This window comes from Melospiza georgiana, chromosome 21 (assembly GCF_028018845.1).
Source record: "Melospiza georgiana isolate bMelGeo1 chromosome 21, bMelGeo1.pri, whole genome shotgun sequence".
In the NCBI taxonomy this organism is placed as follows: Eukaryota; Metazoa; Chordata; class Aves; order Passeriformes; family Passerellidae; genus Melospiza; species Melospiza georgiana.
The window spans coordinates 6,085,528-6,101,016 of record NC_080450.1 but is presented as its reverse complement, the minus strand read 5'-3'; the positions used below and the strand labels follow the sequence as shown (position 1 = coordinate 6,101,016).

The following is a 15,489-nucleotide window of genomic DNA, read 5'->3' as shown; positions in this document are numbered from 1 at the left end:
CAGAGAATCCCGGCAGTGACCGGACACTGAACCTGCGGTGACCGGACACTGAACGGGCCGGACCGGACACAGAACGGGCCGGACCGGACACTGATCCACCCGGACCGGACACTGATCCACCCGGACCGGACACAGAACCGCCCGGAGCGGAATCCGCCGAACACCGACCGGCAGAGCCCAGTCACGTGTGAACAGCCGGGCAGCCCAGCGGCGCCTCAGGGGCGGGGCTGCACCCGCCATTCTCACTCCCCATTGGCCTGTTGGCATGACGTAACGAGGTGGGCGGTCCTCCGCGGGCATTTCTCTGCTCTCATTGGCCGCGGCCCGCCCGGCGGGGCGGGCACGCGGATGTGGGCGCTGGCGCGGGCGCTCGTGTGGCGGCGGCTGCGGGCGGGCCCCGGCGGCGCGGCCCGGGCCATGGCCGAGGGGCCCTCAGCGGCGGGCGGGCCCCGGCGGCGCCCCAAGGACGTGCCCCGGCACGTGTGGGCCCGCGAGCGGCGGCGGAGCGCGGGCACCGGCCTGGCGGGGCCCAACACCGTGTACGTGCAGGTGGTGGCGGCCGGCAGCCGCGACGCGGGGGCGGCCGTGTACGTGTTCTCCGAGTTCAACCGGTGAGTGCGGGAATGGCGGCGGACGCGGCGGTGATGGTCCCCGGCCCGGCCCGCCCTGACCGCGCTGTCCCCGCAGGTATCTGTTCAACTGCGGCGAGGGCACGCAGCGCGCCATGCAGGAGCACAAGTAAGTGCGGGACACCGGGGGGACACCGGGGCTCAGCGGGCCCCGCTCACCCCCTGTACCCCGCAGGCTGAAGATCTCCCACCTGGACAGCATCTTCCTGAGCCGCGTGTCCTGGGCCAACGTCGGGGGGCTGCCCGGTGAGTGCGGCAGGGCGCGGTCACTGCCCGGGGCCCGTGCGGCTTGTGGGGTGTTCAAGGCAGGCGGCGCTGGGGATGGTGACATCTGCGGCTGGGCTGGGGCTCTGCGGCGGATTTGTTCCCGAAATCGCCTGAGCAGGAGGGCTGGGGCTCTGTGCAGCGCAGACACGTGGTGGGACAGGCCCGGGTGAGCAGCATGCCTGGGTTCAGCTGTCTGAAATCTCCTGAGCAGAAGGTGCTGGGCCCCAGCCCTGTGTCTGTGATACTGCACATACGTGGTGAGACAGGCCCTGCCTGTCCAGCATGCCTGGATTCAGCTGTCTGAAATCTCCTGAGCAGGAGGAGTTGGGCTGGGCTGGGGCTCTGTGCAGTACAGACACGTGGTGAGATACCCAGACCCTGCCTGAGCAGCATGCCTGGATTCAGCTGCCCAAAATTTCCTGAGCAAGAGGTGTTGGGCTGGGCAGGGCCTGTGTGACACTGCAGAGTCACAGAATGATGAGGCTGGAAGAGATCTCTAAGATCATTGAGTCCAACCTATGCCCCAGCACCTCAACTGTAGCACCAAGTGCCATGTCCAGGCTTTTTTAAACACATCCTGAGATGGTGATTCTACCACCTCCCTGGGAAGAGCATTCCAGTACTTTATTATTCTTTCAGTGATTTTTTTTTTCCTAATATCCAACCTATCCCTTCTCTGCTGTAGCTGGAGACTGTGTCCTCTGGTTCTGTCAGAGACCAACCCCATCTGTCCACAACCTCCCTTCAGAAGGTGTAGAGAACAATGAGGTCCCCCCTGAGCCTCCTCTTCTCCAGGCTGAGCACCCCCAGCTCCTTCAAACGTTCCTCACAGGGTTTGTGTTCCCAGCCCCTCACCAGCCTCGTTGCCTCCTCTGGATGTGCTCAAGCATCTCAACCTCCTTCCCAAACTGAGGGGCCAGAGCTGGACACAGCACTCAGTGCTCACTGCAGACAGTGGTGGGACAGGCCCTGCATGTCCAGCATGCCTGGATTCAGTTTCCCAAAATCTCCTGAGCAGGAGGTGTTAGCAGTGTTGCCAGCAGGGGATTAGGGTGGTTTGAGTCTAAAGGAGCACACAAAAATTGATGGGCACCATTTTGCTCAGTGCAGATGAGGTTAGGATCGATGGCTATGGGTCTTGTCCATTAAAATTATGGAAGTTTCCAAGAAAAGGTGGAGATTCATGATCTGTTCTGATGCCTTGCTCCAGATTAATTTTATCAAGGTGTGTATTTTCTTTATCTGTAGAGGCAAGGGACATGTTGAAACTGCCACAAAATTCAGGTCCGGGTGCAGTTCTGGCCTTTGTGGAGAGGCCAAGCACTCCTGAACAGAGAGGGCTCTGTTGGGGTCTGCCAGTGCTCACTGGAGCTGTGATAAAGCTGTTTGATAAAGCTGTTTCTCTGCTTGCTCTTAGGGATGATCCTCACCCTGAAGGCCATAGGGCTCCAGAGGTGTGTGTTCCTGGGGCCACCAAAGCTGGTGAGTATGGCAAGGGGCACAAGGCAGAGCAAACCCTCAAAGGGTTAAAGCTCACCCTGGAGCTGGGAGAGCTGAGAAAAGGGAATCTCTGTGCAGGTGTGAAATGCTGTTCTGAATTTGTGTCAGCACAACAGGCTGGCTTGGAATTCCAAATCTCTTCAGTTACAGGACAGCAGAAATCTTCTGCACCTGTGTTGTAGTCTCATATCCTGATAAATCAGCTCTGGGGAGAGGGGAGGATCTTTGTTCCCTTGCCTGCTCCCTCCCCATTTTACATGACAGAGAACTCAGTCTCTGCTCTCCTGTTTGATGTGGTCCTTGCCAGCCTAATGCCGTGTCTGGACCAGAAATTTGCAATCCTCAGCGTTGTTGTAGTGGTTTTATTTCCTTGCAGTTTCTGCTGACTAATTGCACTGCTGGAGGGGGTGGGGACAGTGGCTCTTTCCCTTTCTGACGGCACAGTGCCTGCCCAGAGCTGTCTGAGCTGCTCAGCTTGGTCTGGCTGGCTGTTTGGGGTGCATGGCACTGCTCCTGTCCTCCTGACAGCCTTTCTCCTCTTTTCCAGCAAAACTACTTGAAAGCCATTCGCCTCTTCCCTGGGCCCCTCAAAAGGATGGATTTAGGTAGGTCAGGGGGGTCAGGGATGTGGAGCAGAGGAATTTGGAACTTTGTTTCCTCTCTAGCCAAGGTTGCATTGCTGAGCAGCAGCCTCAGCCTCTGGTTTGGATCCACTCAGAGGATGTTTTAAACATTTCTTTTGCTCTGATACACTGTTAAACTCCTCACAACAGTGTTTCCAGCTCTGTTTCTGCTCAGGTTGGCTGATTCAGACAGCATTTTGTTTTAGAACACTGAAGGCAGTTTGCTTCTAGAGTCTGCCAGTGAAATTGCTCATCATGGCACCATGAGGATGATGGGCTTTTAAAACTTTAATTGTACATTGGAGTGTTCAGTTGGGCAGAGAAAAGGAAGGGGAATGCTCAGCAGGTTGTGTTAAAGAAAGACAAATACACTTTTCTGATTTATATCCTTGAAGAGTGTGAATCTCTGCTTATGCACTTGTTAATGGTGGGTTTGATCTCTTCCCAGCTGTGCAGTTGCACACAGAGCCTGAGTACAAGGATGAGACAATGACTGTCTGCCAGATCCCTCTGACAGGTGAGCCCTGCTGCTGCAGGGAGACAGGGGAGGCACAATGAAGGTTCAAGGAGCAGCTTCTGAGTAAGCAGAGGTTCATTAATTTGCCTTTCTCAGGAGAAGCATCTCATTTAAATAGCAAGACCTGCTGAGTCAGGCTTGTTCCTTTAGGTGTGGGTGGATGGAATGACCTGTGGACATCCCTGGGTTTGGCTTTCTCAGCCAGCTGCATTCTTTCTGCTGCAAAATGTGATCCTGAGGGTGCAGCACAGACTTGACAGAGTTGAGCAGTTTGGGGAGAAGGACTTGGATGAGGGATGGCTCCTGACATAAGTGACTGCAGAATGCAAGTGCAAGCTAGACTGGGAGAGGAGCTCTGTATTCTGGTGCAGTTTAGACCTGACTGCCATGGAGGAGGGAATGCTACTCATGATTTTCTTTTATGTTGCTGTGGATTGAGTGATCTTTGTGTGCTTTTATTTGATTTGGGACAGCAAAACCACTGGCTGCTGGAAGTTCACCCCCTCAGAGTCCTGGAGCATCTCCCCAAGGTGGAAACAGCTCTAAAGGGGACACAGGGCCTGGATCCCCGAGACCTGCACAGCAAAGCTTGGAGGAAGGAAGAGAGAGCCCAAAGAAAGCAGGTGAAACACATGGAATGGCCTTTTTAACTTGAATGAGATGATTCCAAGGGATAGGAATTTGTTCTCTCTGAGCCATTTGCTGTCTGAAAGTGAGGTTGGTAGAGAAGCTCAGCTGGAAGGTTCCATGGAGCAGAAATTGTTCTTTGGAAGTTATGGAGAACTTAAAAGGCCTAGAAATTGGACATGATTGGTGCTTGGGTGGGATTAGTCCTTGTGGTAGTTTGCTTCTGGCAGGGATAGATGCTCCAGCCTTTGTAATTTAATTACAGGTGGATGCTGGGCTGATTTTCAGTCTTGGGCTGTAGTTTGGCTTCCTGTATTTGAAACCATGGGCTCTCTGGCCTTGGGTGTTCATAAGATTTTGCTGCTGAGCTCCAAGTTAAGTGGATAATGTTCCTGTTAATGCTTTAGCAAATTTTGGTATGTTTTGGTTTTAAGAAAAGCAAGTGATGATTTTTTTTGTGATTTTGCTTTGTTTTACAGGTGATGAGCAGAAATGTGCAAGGAAGCATCCTGAGCTGGTGACAGCTTTTCTTTGCAAAGTGAGTTTGGGCACAGGGTCTCTAAACCAACACAACAGATAAGAGAATAAAACAGGGTATTTCAGGGGGAAGGGACATACAGTGATCATCTATAACCACAGGATGAGTTGGGCTGGAAGAGACCTTAAAGGTAATCTCATTCCATGCCCCCATGGGCAGGGACACCTTCCATTAGATAGGTTTTTCCAAGCCCAATCCAGCCAGGCTTGAACCATCCAGTCCAGCTGCCTGGCTACTTCAAGCTGCCCAAAATATAAAACATATTATTAAGGGCATTAATAATCTCTTAAACACTGGCAGGCCTGGGGCATTGACCACCATCTGTAAGGAAATGTTTCCTAATGTCATTTACTGCAGGATTTGAATGGACACAGCATTTTCAAGTAGGGCTTTGAAGCTCTGATGTGTTTCTGCTTTTCAAGTGTCAGAGTTGCTGTAGCATGAGTAGGAATCTGTAAACCTGGAGGTGTTTTTTAGAATCCAGCAGTGGTTATGAGTGTACAGATTCCATTCTTGTTTAACCCTCAGAGGAGGGCAGGCTGTTGTGCTTGCTTGGCTAGAGAGGGGAGCAAGAGGCAGCAGCATAATCCTGGAAAGCAGAAAGCCCAGAAAATCCCTTTTGGGGTAAATTGGAGCAGTGGCTGTGGAACTGAAAAAGGACAAAACACTCCCTTGGTTTGTGGAGAAGCTTTTAAGCTGACAGTACATGATCCTGTTTCATGGCCTTCTTAATTTGGGTGGTAATTGTGTTTGACTCTGCAGGTTCACCCAAGGAAAGGGAAATTCCTTGCAGCTAAAGCCCAGGAGCTGGGCCTGCCAGTGTGAGTATGAGAGCCCAGCCTGGGCCAGGGGGCAGCAGGAGCAGGCACGGGGGTGCTGGCAGCTAAATGTTTCTGTGGCCTTGTTCTCAGGGGAACTCCAGCCATCCTTCCCATCATTACAGCTCTCAAAAATGGGGAGAGCATCACTTATGAAGGCAAAGAGGTAAGATGTGTCTGTGTTTTGTTGTGGCTATGCCACTTTCCCTCCTTCATTGGGCTCCCAGGGTGGCAATTTTTATGCAGAATGCTTTGTCTGCCAGGACATCCAGGTTGTTGCTGAGTATGACATGCCTGGGTCTGCTGGGGTGCTGATCAGGAAATGAGCTCCTGTGTGGGTGTGGCTGGGTGTTTGCTGTTTGGCAGAGCTGCTTCATCTCCCCTCCCCAAAGCTGCTGCAGGGGTAGGAGTGAGCTGGTGGAGTTAATCCCTGCATTGTTTAAATGGGGGTTAAATGCCTGTGTAGCCATCACTGACACCAAAATAAACTCAGTAGTTCTGGAGTACAGGCTCTGCATCTCTAACACTGGAGTGAGAGGCAGAGCCAGCTCTGGCCATGCCCAGGTGATCTGCAAGTGAAGATCCTGACCTGGGAGACAGCATCAGCACATCTTTGTGTCACAAGAATTTCATAAGGCCTTTTTGTCCTTACACATGCTTTTGCTACCATCTGAATCTGTCATGGGAACCTCAAAACTGCTGAAATTCCCCTCCTTGGTTAGGTTGTGGTTTCTGTGAGGCCAGGGTTGGGATTTGCTGTTACACACATTGGATTTTGCTGTGAAATGAGAGCAGAAGGGGCCCCAGAGCTGCCCTGGCTGGGTGCACTGAGCTCTGGGAGTGGCTGCTGGGCTCTGTGACTGAAGGAGTCGGACACAGAGGGGCAGGCAGGGCTGTGTGTGCAGGCTGGCTGTGCTGTGACCACTGTGTATCTGCCTGCAGCTCTTTCCTGAGGAGCTGTGCACCCCCACTGACCCTGGCCCAGTGTTCCTTGTGCTGGAGTGTCCCCACGAGGGCTTTGTGGATGCTGTCTGTGAAAATGAGACCTTCCAAAGGTAGGGCTGGGGCACCTGCAGGGCCTGGGGAAGGACCTGGGCTGAGCTTTGGTTTTGTTCTTGTTCTAACCCAGGTGTGCTGTTTGTCATTGCTGATGTCTGAGCTCTTTGGCACTGTTAAGGAGCTTCAGATACAAGAAAGGATTTTGGTGGTGCATTTTGGGGCTTTTAGGAAAGGCAGAACCTGTGGGTTCTGTGACTGCCATGGGCCTGTTTTCCCTCAGGGACTTCAGAGCAGGAATGTGCCCTGGTGTCTGCCTGGGGAGCAGTGGAGGCTGCTGGAAGCCTGGACTGCACGTAACTCTGCAGGGCTTCTGCAGAAGCATTTGGGCTCCTGGAGGCTCTGCAGATGTTGCTGATGGAGGAGAAGGGACTGCCCTGTGGGGGACAGTGGAGATGTCAGCAAATGGTCCAAGCCTTGTGGCTTGGGTGATATCAGCAGTGCTGGAGCTCCATGCTCTGAAAAGAAATCCCTGCTCTGCCTGCCTCAGGGGGCACCTCTGGCAGCACCAAAGGGGGAGAGGGGAGGGATGCCAAGGACTTGCACTGGAGCACAGATGGGTGTCACTATGGGACATGAACACAAGCACACACTGCTATTCTCAAGGTGAAGAAAAAAGGGGAGTTTATTTTCTGACTCCAACATTTATAGTTTTCCTAAAGTGACAGTGGATTGGAGGGTGACAGTGCCACCTCTCCAATGACACTGGACAAACCAACAGTCCATCAACTTTCTCCTCCTCCATAAAGGAATGCAAAACAATGAGTTAATTACAGAAAGTGTGTGAGAAAGTTCACTACAAGAATGCCAACATCAGAAGGCTTAGAAAATCTTAACTAGGGTGACAGATGTCCTTTGTGCTTGCATGTGTCCCAGGTACCAGGAGGGAGCTGCTGAGCACCAGGTGGCCCTGGTTATCCACATGACCCCCGAGGCAGTGCTGCGAGACAGCCGCTACCAGCAGTGGATGCACAGGTACGTGTGCTGGGCTCTGGGCTCTGTCTCTGGGCACAGCAGCCTGTTCTGCTGGTTCACATCTTGTTCCAAAGTAAAGAGCTGTAAAAAGAGGGCTCTGCTGGCTCAGGTGAGATTTTTAGCTCAGTATGCTGATATACCCAGTTCTAACATGAAGCTGTTGGGCGTTGTTGTCCTCTGGCAGATTTGGGCCTGGCACTCAGCACTTGGTGCTCAATGAAAACTCCTCTGCTGTGCACAACCCACGCAGCTACAAGATCCAGACTCAGCTGAACCTCATCCACCCAGAGATCTTCCCTCTGCTCACCACCTACCAGAGCAAGGTAATTCAGGCCCACCTTGCCCCTGTGCCTGCTGCCCTCAGCAAAGGCTGTGTCTCACTTCACCCTCCTCCTGCAGGAAGCAGAGGCTGTGTGCCCTGTGCCCATCGTGAGAGGGGAGTGCCTCCTGAAATACCACCTCAGGCCACAGCAGGAGTGGCAGAGGTCAGTGGGAATCTTTTTCTTCCCAGGTTTTGGGGGTTTGCTGAAGCAGCTTTTTGGTGAGGGAGGGCACTGTGTCAGGATCTCCTGCAGATACTTTCTGGTGGCTGTGCTGAGGGAACTTTAGAGGGCTGTGTCCCTGCCCCTGAGAGTCTCAGACAAGGTGTAGGACATGGAGGAGGGGACCACTGAAAACAACACCTGGCCAGTGCTTGGGAGTGTTCTTTCTGTCCCTTGCTCCTGCAGCCTTGTGGTCCTCTGTCCTTTGCTTTGACTCATGCTGTGACCCAGCTGTGGCTATGGCAGAGCAGAGGGGGGCAAGGAGAGAGTTTTTGGGGAGTCTTACCTTCTGAAGACCTAGAAAGTCTGACATTAGAGCTGAGAGCTCCAGGTGGTTAAGCAGTTACTAGCTTTGCTCCTGTGGCCTGGTGGGCAAATGCGTGAAGCTGCTCAGTGAGAAGCTTAAGGGACCCCAGGGGGCAAGGGGATTTCATCCACCATGGCTCAGATTCCTGTCCTTGCTGGGCACAACAGGAAGATACAGGTGCCAAGAAGAGTTTAAGCTTCTCTGTTGAGGTAACTGAAGACCTGTAGTGCTGCACATGCTCTGAGGCAGACCCAGGTCACAGGTTTCTTACACTTTTCATCAGTGCCTGGATCCCTTTAGGGTTCTGCTCCTCTTGCAGGACTTTCTGTGCTGCCTTGCAGTGCCCTCTAGTGCCTGGCAGCTCTGGATGGGATGAAGTGCTATTGCAAGAGCTTCTCCACTTGCTGGAATGATCATTTCTGTGCCTGGCTCAGCCCAACCAGGCCTTTTTGGCACATACCACAGTTGTTGTGTCTTCCAAACTCTCAAAATGGGAAGAGCGTTTGTTCCCTTATTTTAGGGCTGTTTTGTCACAGGTTTGGCACTTTGCTCTGAAAGGGCTGTTTCAGCTCCTGCCTTGCCCCATGCTGATGGGTGCCTGTTGTTGCAGAGATGCTGTGACTGTCTGTGATCCTGAGGAGTTTGTCAGCGAGGCCTTGGATCTCCCTGACTTCCAGACCCGTGTGAAGGAGTGCAAGGAGAGCCTGTCTGCTGTACCAGGTACAGATCAGGATCAGTGTGGTGGGAAATAGGAGCTCTTGGTGGCTCACTGCTTCAGAGCCCAGATGAAGCTGTGAAGTGGTGGGGCTTGTTCTGCCTTCCCTTGTAAACCTGCTGCTGATGGGGGCAGAAATGCCTGTGCTGGACATGTTGGCTCTGGAGTTACTGTGCTGGTGAATTAGATGCTATCTGACTGGGCAATGTGCAGAGAACATTTGCCTCCAAATCCCTGTTGTCTGTTTTCTCTAGGAAATGTGGGTGCTTATCCTGAGATTGTGTTCTTGGGAACAGGATCTGCAATCCCAATGAAAATCCGCAATGTCAGTTCCACGCTGCTGAACACCAGGTGAACCCCAGGGCTCTGATCTCTGCCTTCCAGCCCCAAAATCCCCCTCCCTGCCTGGCCCTGCTCAGAGCTCTGAGTGGCTTCTAAATATCTCTGTCACCTCTCACCAGTGCTACCAGGTCCCTGCTCCTGGACTGTGGAGAAGGAACTTTTGGCCAGCTCTGCCGCCACTATGGAGAGCAAGTGGACCAAGTGCTGTGTAACCTCGTGGCTGTGTTTGTGTCCCACATGCACACAGATCATCACTCTGTGAGTTCAGGGCTGGGAAGGGGCTTGTGCACCTCTGCTCTGAACCTTGGGTTCAGAGCTACCTGGGTAGCTCCACCTGAGGAATGTGGGCTGCCCTGTATGGGAATGAATCACACAAATTCCATTTTCTTCATGGTGGAAAAAGCCCATTCTTTATTATTAAGGAGGAGTTTTATTATTATTTATATTTATATTATTTATAGGATGTTTGTTATTTATTTATAATATTTATTATTTATATATTTATTAGTTATGTATTTATTTATACCTATAGTTATTAAAATTATTTAAATTATTATTATGGAGTTATATACATAACTCCATTTTATACAGTTTTATAGACCTCAGGTGTGACTCCTATTGGTTAGTAGTTTCTTTGCCAATTACATTTAGTGGTTAGCAACAAATTGTTATTCTGTATTGAAGGGTCACTCAAACCCCTGGTGTATATGTGCAGGGAAGTTGTTTGTGAAATATAGCTTTCATTTTTCTATCTAATGGTGCAAAAACAGTTGATGCAGGTGCAGGTTGTTTTTTTTACCCAGGAAAATGGCTCACAATAGGATTGCATTGACATGGGAACTTGCAAAATGCTAGCTTTGACAAGGCCAGCCACTGATTCCAGGAGAGCAGGCTTGATTTTATGAAGCCTTTCTCTATGATTTTTCTACCTTACTGCCACAGCCCCGCTCTGCATTCCTCTCTTCATTCATTCCCCAGGCACTGCTGAATTTGTCTGTTTCTAATCCCTCTCCCTTCTTGTTTATTCTGACTCTGGGCTTGCTGAGCTGTTGCCTCTGACTCCCCAGGCAATTCTGACTCCCTTGCTGTGTCCTGTGTTCCCTTTGCAGGGGCTGGTGAATATCCTGATGGAGCGGAGGAGAGCTTTTGTAAGTACTTTCTATGCTCCTGAATGTGGCTTGGGTGAGGTGGAGAGGAGCACCAGCCTTTCCCTAGCATTCCTCCTCTCTGACTTGGTATGCACCTAGCACTGATTTTTTCCCCCTACCTTTGTTTTTGCAGGCAGCCCTGGGTCAGGATTTCAGCCCTCTGTTTCTGGTAGCACCTGAGCAGATCATGCCTTGGCTGAATGAGTACCACAACCACTGTGAGGAGATCCTTGGAGACATCAAGTGAGTGTTCTGTGTGGAGAAATGTCCTTGGTCTTTATTCAAGGCAAACTCATCCATTCCCCCAGCCCTTTGTTGGAGGTGGCTCTGACTCCTTCCACTGCCTGTAGAACAAGGATATGCAGTCTGCAGAGGGCAGGGTGGGGTTTGTACTCAGCTGTGCTGCTCAAATAGAGGTTTGTGTGCAAGCTTCCCTTTGCTGTAGGAAAAGGAAGTTGGGCAAGAAGAAGAGTATTTGGTAATGGGGTAGAAGTGATTGGGTGAGTTGCTGGGGCACCAATGAAAGCAGGAATTTATACAGGTCACCAAGGCACTGAAGTGAGGCTGAGAAAGGGGAGAAATCAGCTGCTTGAAGAGAAGATCAGGTTTTATTTTGTATCTGTCCTTAATTATCTCTTCTTCCCTCCCTCCCAGAATGATTCCTTCTCAGTGTCTTGTGAAAGGCTGTGAGAACATCAGACCCAAAGCCAAGGAGTTTGTGAGCTCTCTGTTAGAGAGCTATGACCTGGCTGAGGTGAGTTCCTGAGCTGGGGGCTCTGTGGCTGGAGGGGACCTGGAGTCTAATACTTATATCCTTGTTCAGTTTCAGACCTGTGAAGTCCAACACTGTAAAAATGCCTTTGCATGTTCAGTGATCCACAAGTCTGGCTGGAAAGTAGTTTACTCTGGTGACACAATGCCCTGCATGGCCTTAGTGCAAATGGGTAGGTAACAAATCTCTTGGAGAAAGTTCTCCATCTGTCAGTATCCAAAGTGGGCATCCCCAAATCTTTGGTGCTGTGTCTGCCATACAGACAGGGCTGAGGAGGGACAGGAGGCTCCTGTGGGCAGCTGAGCAGGTCAGTCTTCATCTGAGGATTCAATTTGTGATTGTTTGCACAGGTAAAAATGCCAACCTGCTGATCCACGAAGCCACGCTGGAAGATGGCATGGAAAAGGAAGCTATAGAGAAGACCCACAGGTGGGGTGTGTTCTGCTGTCTGTCCCTGCTAGGAAGGGAAAGTGCACAGCTGGGTGTGGTCCTTGGAGCTGGTGGTGAAGGGCCCAAGTTCTGTCAAAGGTTCTGGTGTGTGTAGAATTCCTCTACAATAAAGATGGGGTGTTGGTCATTCCACAGCTCTGAGACCACCACAGCTCCTCTCAACATCCCCAAAAGAAATGGGGAAAGCTTTCAAGCAGACATTGGTAACTACAAATAGAGCAGCCCAAGGGAAAGACCCTCTGCATGGGTACAACCTGGGTAGAAGAATTGTTTTACCCCCTGCTCACTGAGAGCCCTGCAGCCAGGGTTCTATGTGCTGCCCAGGCAAATGTGGGAGCAGCTGTTGGGCATTCCCTGCCAGGCACAGCTGAGCCTATTGGCACCCCTGGGACAGGTGCCTGTCCCCAGGTTGTGGAGCTCTTAAATGCAAGGCTGCAACAATTACAGCTGCATTCCTGCACTCAGGGTTGTGTGGAAGTCAGAGAGGTGCCACCAGTGCAGCTGCCCGAGGGAGAGGGGCCTGTGCCCATGAGGTCACTTAGTGTGGTGTGACCCTGGGTGCCAGCCTGGCTGTGAGCAGGGCATGTTCCTTTTGCAGCACAACCTCCCAGGCCATCCAGACTGGCATGAAGATGAATGCAGAGTTCATCATGCTCAATCACTTCAGCCAGAGGTACGCCAAGATCCCGCTCTTCAGCGAGGACTTCAGCGACAGGGTCGGCATTGCCTTCGACCACATGAGGGTGAGTTGGGAGCTTGGGGCCAGGCCTGGGGATGGTGTCAGTGTTATTTTGGGATGGCTCCTCATGAATTAAATGCTCCTCTTGTATCAGTATTCCACCTCCTCAAGAGTAGTGTCTGAAACAGCTCCTTTAACTGCTGGCAGCAGATACTGTGTGTCACCCTTTCCCCACGCTGCTGTGAGCCAGGTGCTGATGGCCCTCAAATCCAATTCTTGGGTGCTTGCCTCGTGCCACCTCAAGTCTGTGCTTGCTATTCCCAGCCAAAAAACCTGATTTTGCTTCCATTCCCATCCCATCTCATCAGCTGCTCCAATGGCTTTCTGTAGCAGACAGAAGCTGACTAAATGCACTCGTGGCAGTGAGGGCAGCTCACTGTCAGTCAGAATTTGTACTGGGCCACAGCATTTCTGTGAAGCAAACATCAATAACTCATTGAGGTCAGGGCTGCTGGGTGCTGGAAGGGGCAGTGCCCTGCTGCCTGCACAGGCCGAAGGCAAGGGGGAGTGAGGAAATCAAACTGCAGTTGTCACACAGGAGCTGTGTGCTTGTGTTTCAGGTTCGTTTTGGTGACTTCCCAGCCATCCCAAAGCTGATCCCACCCCTGAAGGCTTTGTTTGCAGATGACATCGTGGAGATGGAGGAGAGGAAGGAGAAGAGGGAGATGAGGCTGCTCAAGGAGACTGCCATGGTCCTGGACAAACTCACCAGGGGAAACAGCACAGAAGCAGCATGCCAGAAAAGAAAACAAGCCAAGAATCATCAGGAACTGCCAGACAAGAAGCTTAAAACAGCCAACTGAGAGGGACAAGGCTGGGAGTGCTCTGCTCTAGAGAGAAGCCTGGCTCTGCACAGGCCTGGGCACTGCATGGTGCTGCCAGCACCATGGGACAGGGGCTGGCCTGGGCATCTGGGTCTGCTTGCTCATCATGGATGTCCCTGGGCTGCAGCTCCAGTGGGCTGTCAGCAGCACTGGTCCTTGTGGAGACAGGATCTGCCCACATAGCTCCTCTCCTGGGGGCTCACCAGTCCGTGGGGCAATTCTTCTTTTAACCAAAAATTCTCTGAACTGTTTTAATTCTGGGGTTTATGCTATGAGGTATTGATAATGTAACAGCAGCAGGTGTGACCTTTGCAAGAGATCAGGTGTGAGAGGCCCTGGAGGGGCTGTGGGTTTGCCAGAAGAAGGTGAGCATGTCTCAGCTGGGTATGCCCGCCTTCACTATCAGAACCCAGATGATAAGAGGAAAATTAACAGTAAAATGAGACCCAATTGTAGGGTTTAGGTTAAATTAGGGCTGAGAATACATCTGTACATTGGTGTTCCCATTTTATTTTGGTTTTCTCTGCTGGTTTTTTATTCAAAAGATCAGTTTTCCAAACCCTTTATTTAGAATCTGAATAAACCACTCGCCATCCTCCAGAAAGCTGTGTTGTGTATTGGTCACTAATGAGGAAACAAAAACCTGGATTTCTCTGGCAAAGGACCTTGGCTTGGCTGGCTTTGGGGTAAAGACCACCAAGATCTTGCTCATCAGATCTGGCTCATGCTGGAGCCTCATGGCTGGGAATGTCCCTGAGCAGATTGTGGTTCTGGATGCAGGGGACAGCAAAGTAACACAGCAGGCAGAGAGAGGGGAGGTCTGTGTTTAAGAGGAGTTTTTCTGAGGCTTTTCGTGGGTCAGCCTTGCTTCTTCCCTTGCCACTGCTGTCACTGCCTGTGTTTGGGAGTAGGAGGGAAGTTCTGTGCTGTTCCAATAAAGGAGTTCATTTTTGGAGGCAACTTTTAGACACCCAGGCCTCACTCAGGAGATGATGCTTGCACACAAGTCTTAAGACTTCATTTGGAGTTTATGGGAAATTAAGGGGCAAACTATCAGCAAATCTTTTGTTAATGAGCTATGCTTTAGTGTGATGCTTATCTAAAGCAGAGACTGGAGAATTGACACATCTGTGTCCTCCAGAAATGCTGTGCTGGGCTTTTATGAATAGCAAGGAACTGGAGAAAACCGAAATGTTCCTGTCACTGGACAGGTGGAGGTAGGAGCAGGCTGAGGTGCCCAGGAGAGAGAACCCGGCTGGGGTGACACGAGCAGCTCTGGGACTGAACAGGATCCATGTGCTGCTTTCCAGGGAATTACAGAAGGATCTTTGGTAAATGGTGAACTACTTCTCACAGAAGAGGGTGTTAATGATGTGGAAATGCAGCGGTGGCAGGAGCACACAAGTTTCAGCTTCAGGTGGTTGCTGCAGGTACGCCGGTGTCGGGAACGGCACCGGGGGTGAGGGACGGGAGCTGGCTGAGCTCGGTTTGGAAAAACTCCCGCAGAGCGAGCCAGACTTGGAAACTGCTTCTGGAGCTGCCCAGCGCTGCCGGGATGAGCGAAACGGGCCCGGAGCAGCCGGAGGGAGGCGGCAGCGCTGGGACCGCCCCCGCATCCCGGCGGGGCACGGCAGCGGCTCCCGGGAGTCCCCCGGGCAACGGCGGCGGCTGCTCGCAAACAAAACCCTGCGGAGCCGGGGGATGGAGAGCGAGGGGGATCCCGGGCTAGCGGGGGAGGATGCCCCGGGGGGTTCCCCGGAGGATGCCCGGGACGATGCCCCGGAGGAGGCTCGCCTGGCCCGGTGCGCGGCGCGGGCGCTGGCGCTGCCCCCGGAGCGCTGCCGGCGCTGGGCGGCGGGGCCGGCGCTCCGCGGTTTCGTGCGGGGCGCGGCGGGGCCGGCGGCGCTGCTGGCCTGGCGGGGCCCGGGCGGGGAGCTGGGGCTGTGCCCCGGGCCGCCCCCGCCGCCCCCCAGCGCCACCAAAGCGCTGTTCTTCCTGCGGCCGCCCGCAGCCGGGCCCGGCCCCGCGGAGCTGCTGTGCGGGGACCTGCCCGCCGAGCCCCTGCCGCACTTCGCTGCGCTGGTGGAGGAGGTAAGGCGG

The 15,489-nt window shown here is 52.6% G+C and overlaps 1 protein-coding gene across 1 annotated transcript; it reads left to right on the top strand.

Moving 5' to 3' along the window:
- Window positions 1–417: 417 nt before the first annotated feature.
- Window positions 418–13,993, top strand: ELAC2 (elaC ribonuclease Z 2). The gene is made up of 24 exons (XM_058038643.1): window positions 418–611; window positions 688–738; window positions 805–875; window positions 2,314–2,378; window positions 2,944–3,001; window positions 3,468–3,536; window positions 4,010–4,159; window positions 4,643–4,701; window positions 5,464–5,522; window positions 5,613–5,685; window positions 6,462–6,574; window positions 7,452–7,550; window positions 7,735–7,873; window positions 7,950–8,035; window positions 9,010–9,119; window positions 9,369–9,465; window positions 9,576–9,714; window positions 10,566–10,604; window positions 10,738–10,847; window positions 11,259–11,358; window positions 11,428–11,548; window positions 11,727–11,805; window positions 12,425–12,569; window positions 13,126–13,993. The coding sequence occupies exons 1-24, from the start codon at window positions 418–420 to the stop codon at window positions 13,366–13,368; spliced, it is 2,469 nt and encodes an 822-aa protein (XP_057894626.1). The 3' UTR covers window positions 13,369–13,993.
- Window positions 13,994–15,489: the final 1,496 nt, after the last annotated feature.

What these genes read in the sequence shown, in the direction of transcription:
- ELAC2 (XM_058038643.1), top strand. Translation starts at nt 418, where the DNA reads ATGGCCGAGGGGCCCTCAGCGGCGGGCGGGCCCCGGCGGCGCCCCAAG. An exon ending in CTGCCAGATCCCTCTGACAG is followed by an intron (nt 3,537 to 4,009) that starts GTGAGCCCTGCT and finishes GATTTGGGACAG; the next exon opens with CAAAACCACTGGCTGCTGGA. An exon ending in TGGAGCGGAGGAGAGCTTTT is followed by an intron (nt 10,605 to 10,737) that starts GTAAGTACTTTC and finishes TTGTTTTTGCAG; the next exon opens with GCAGCCCTGGGTCAGGATTT.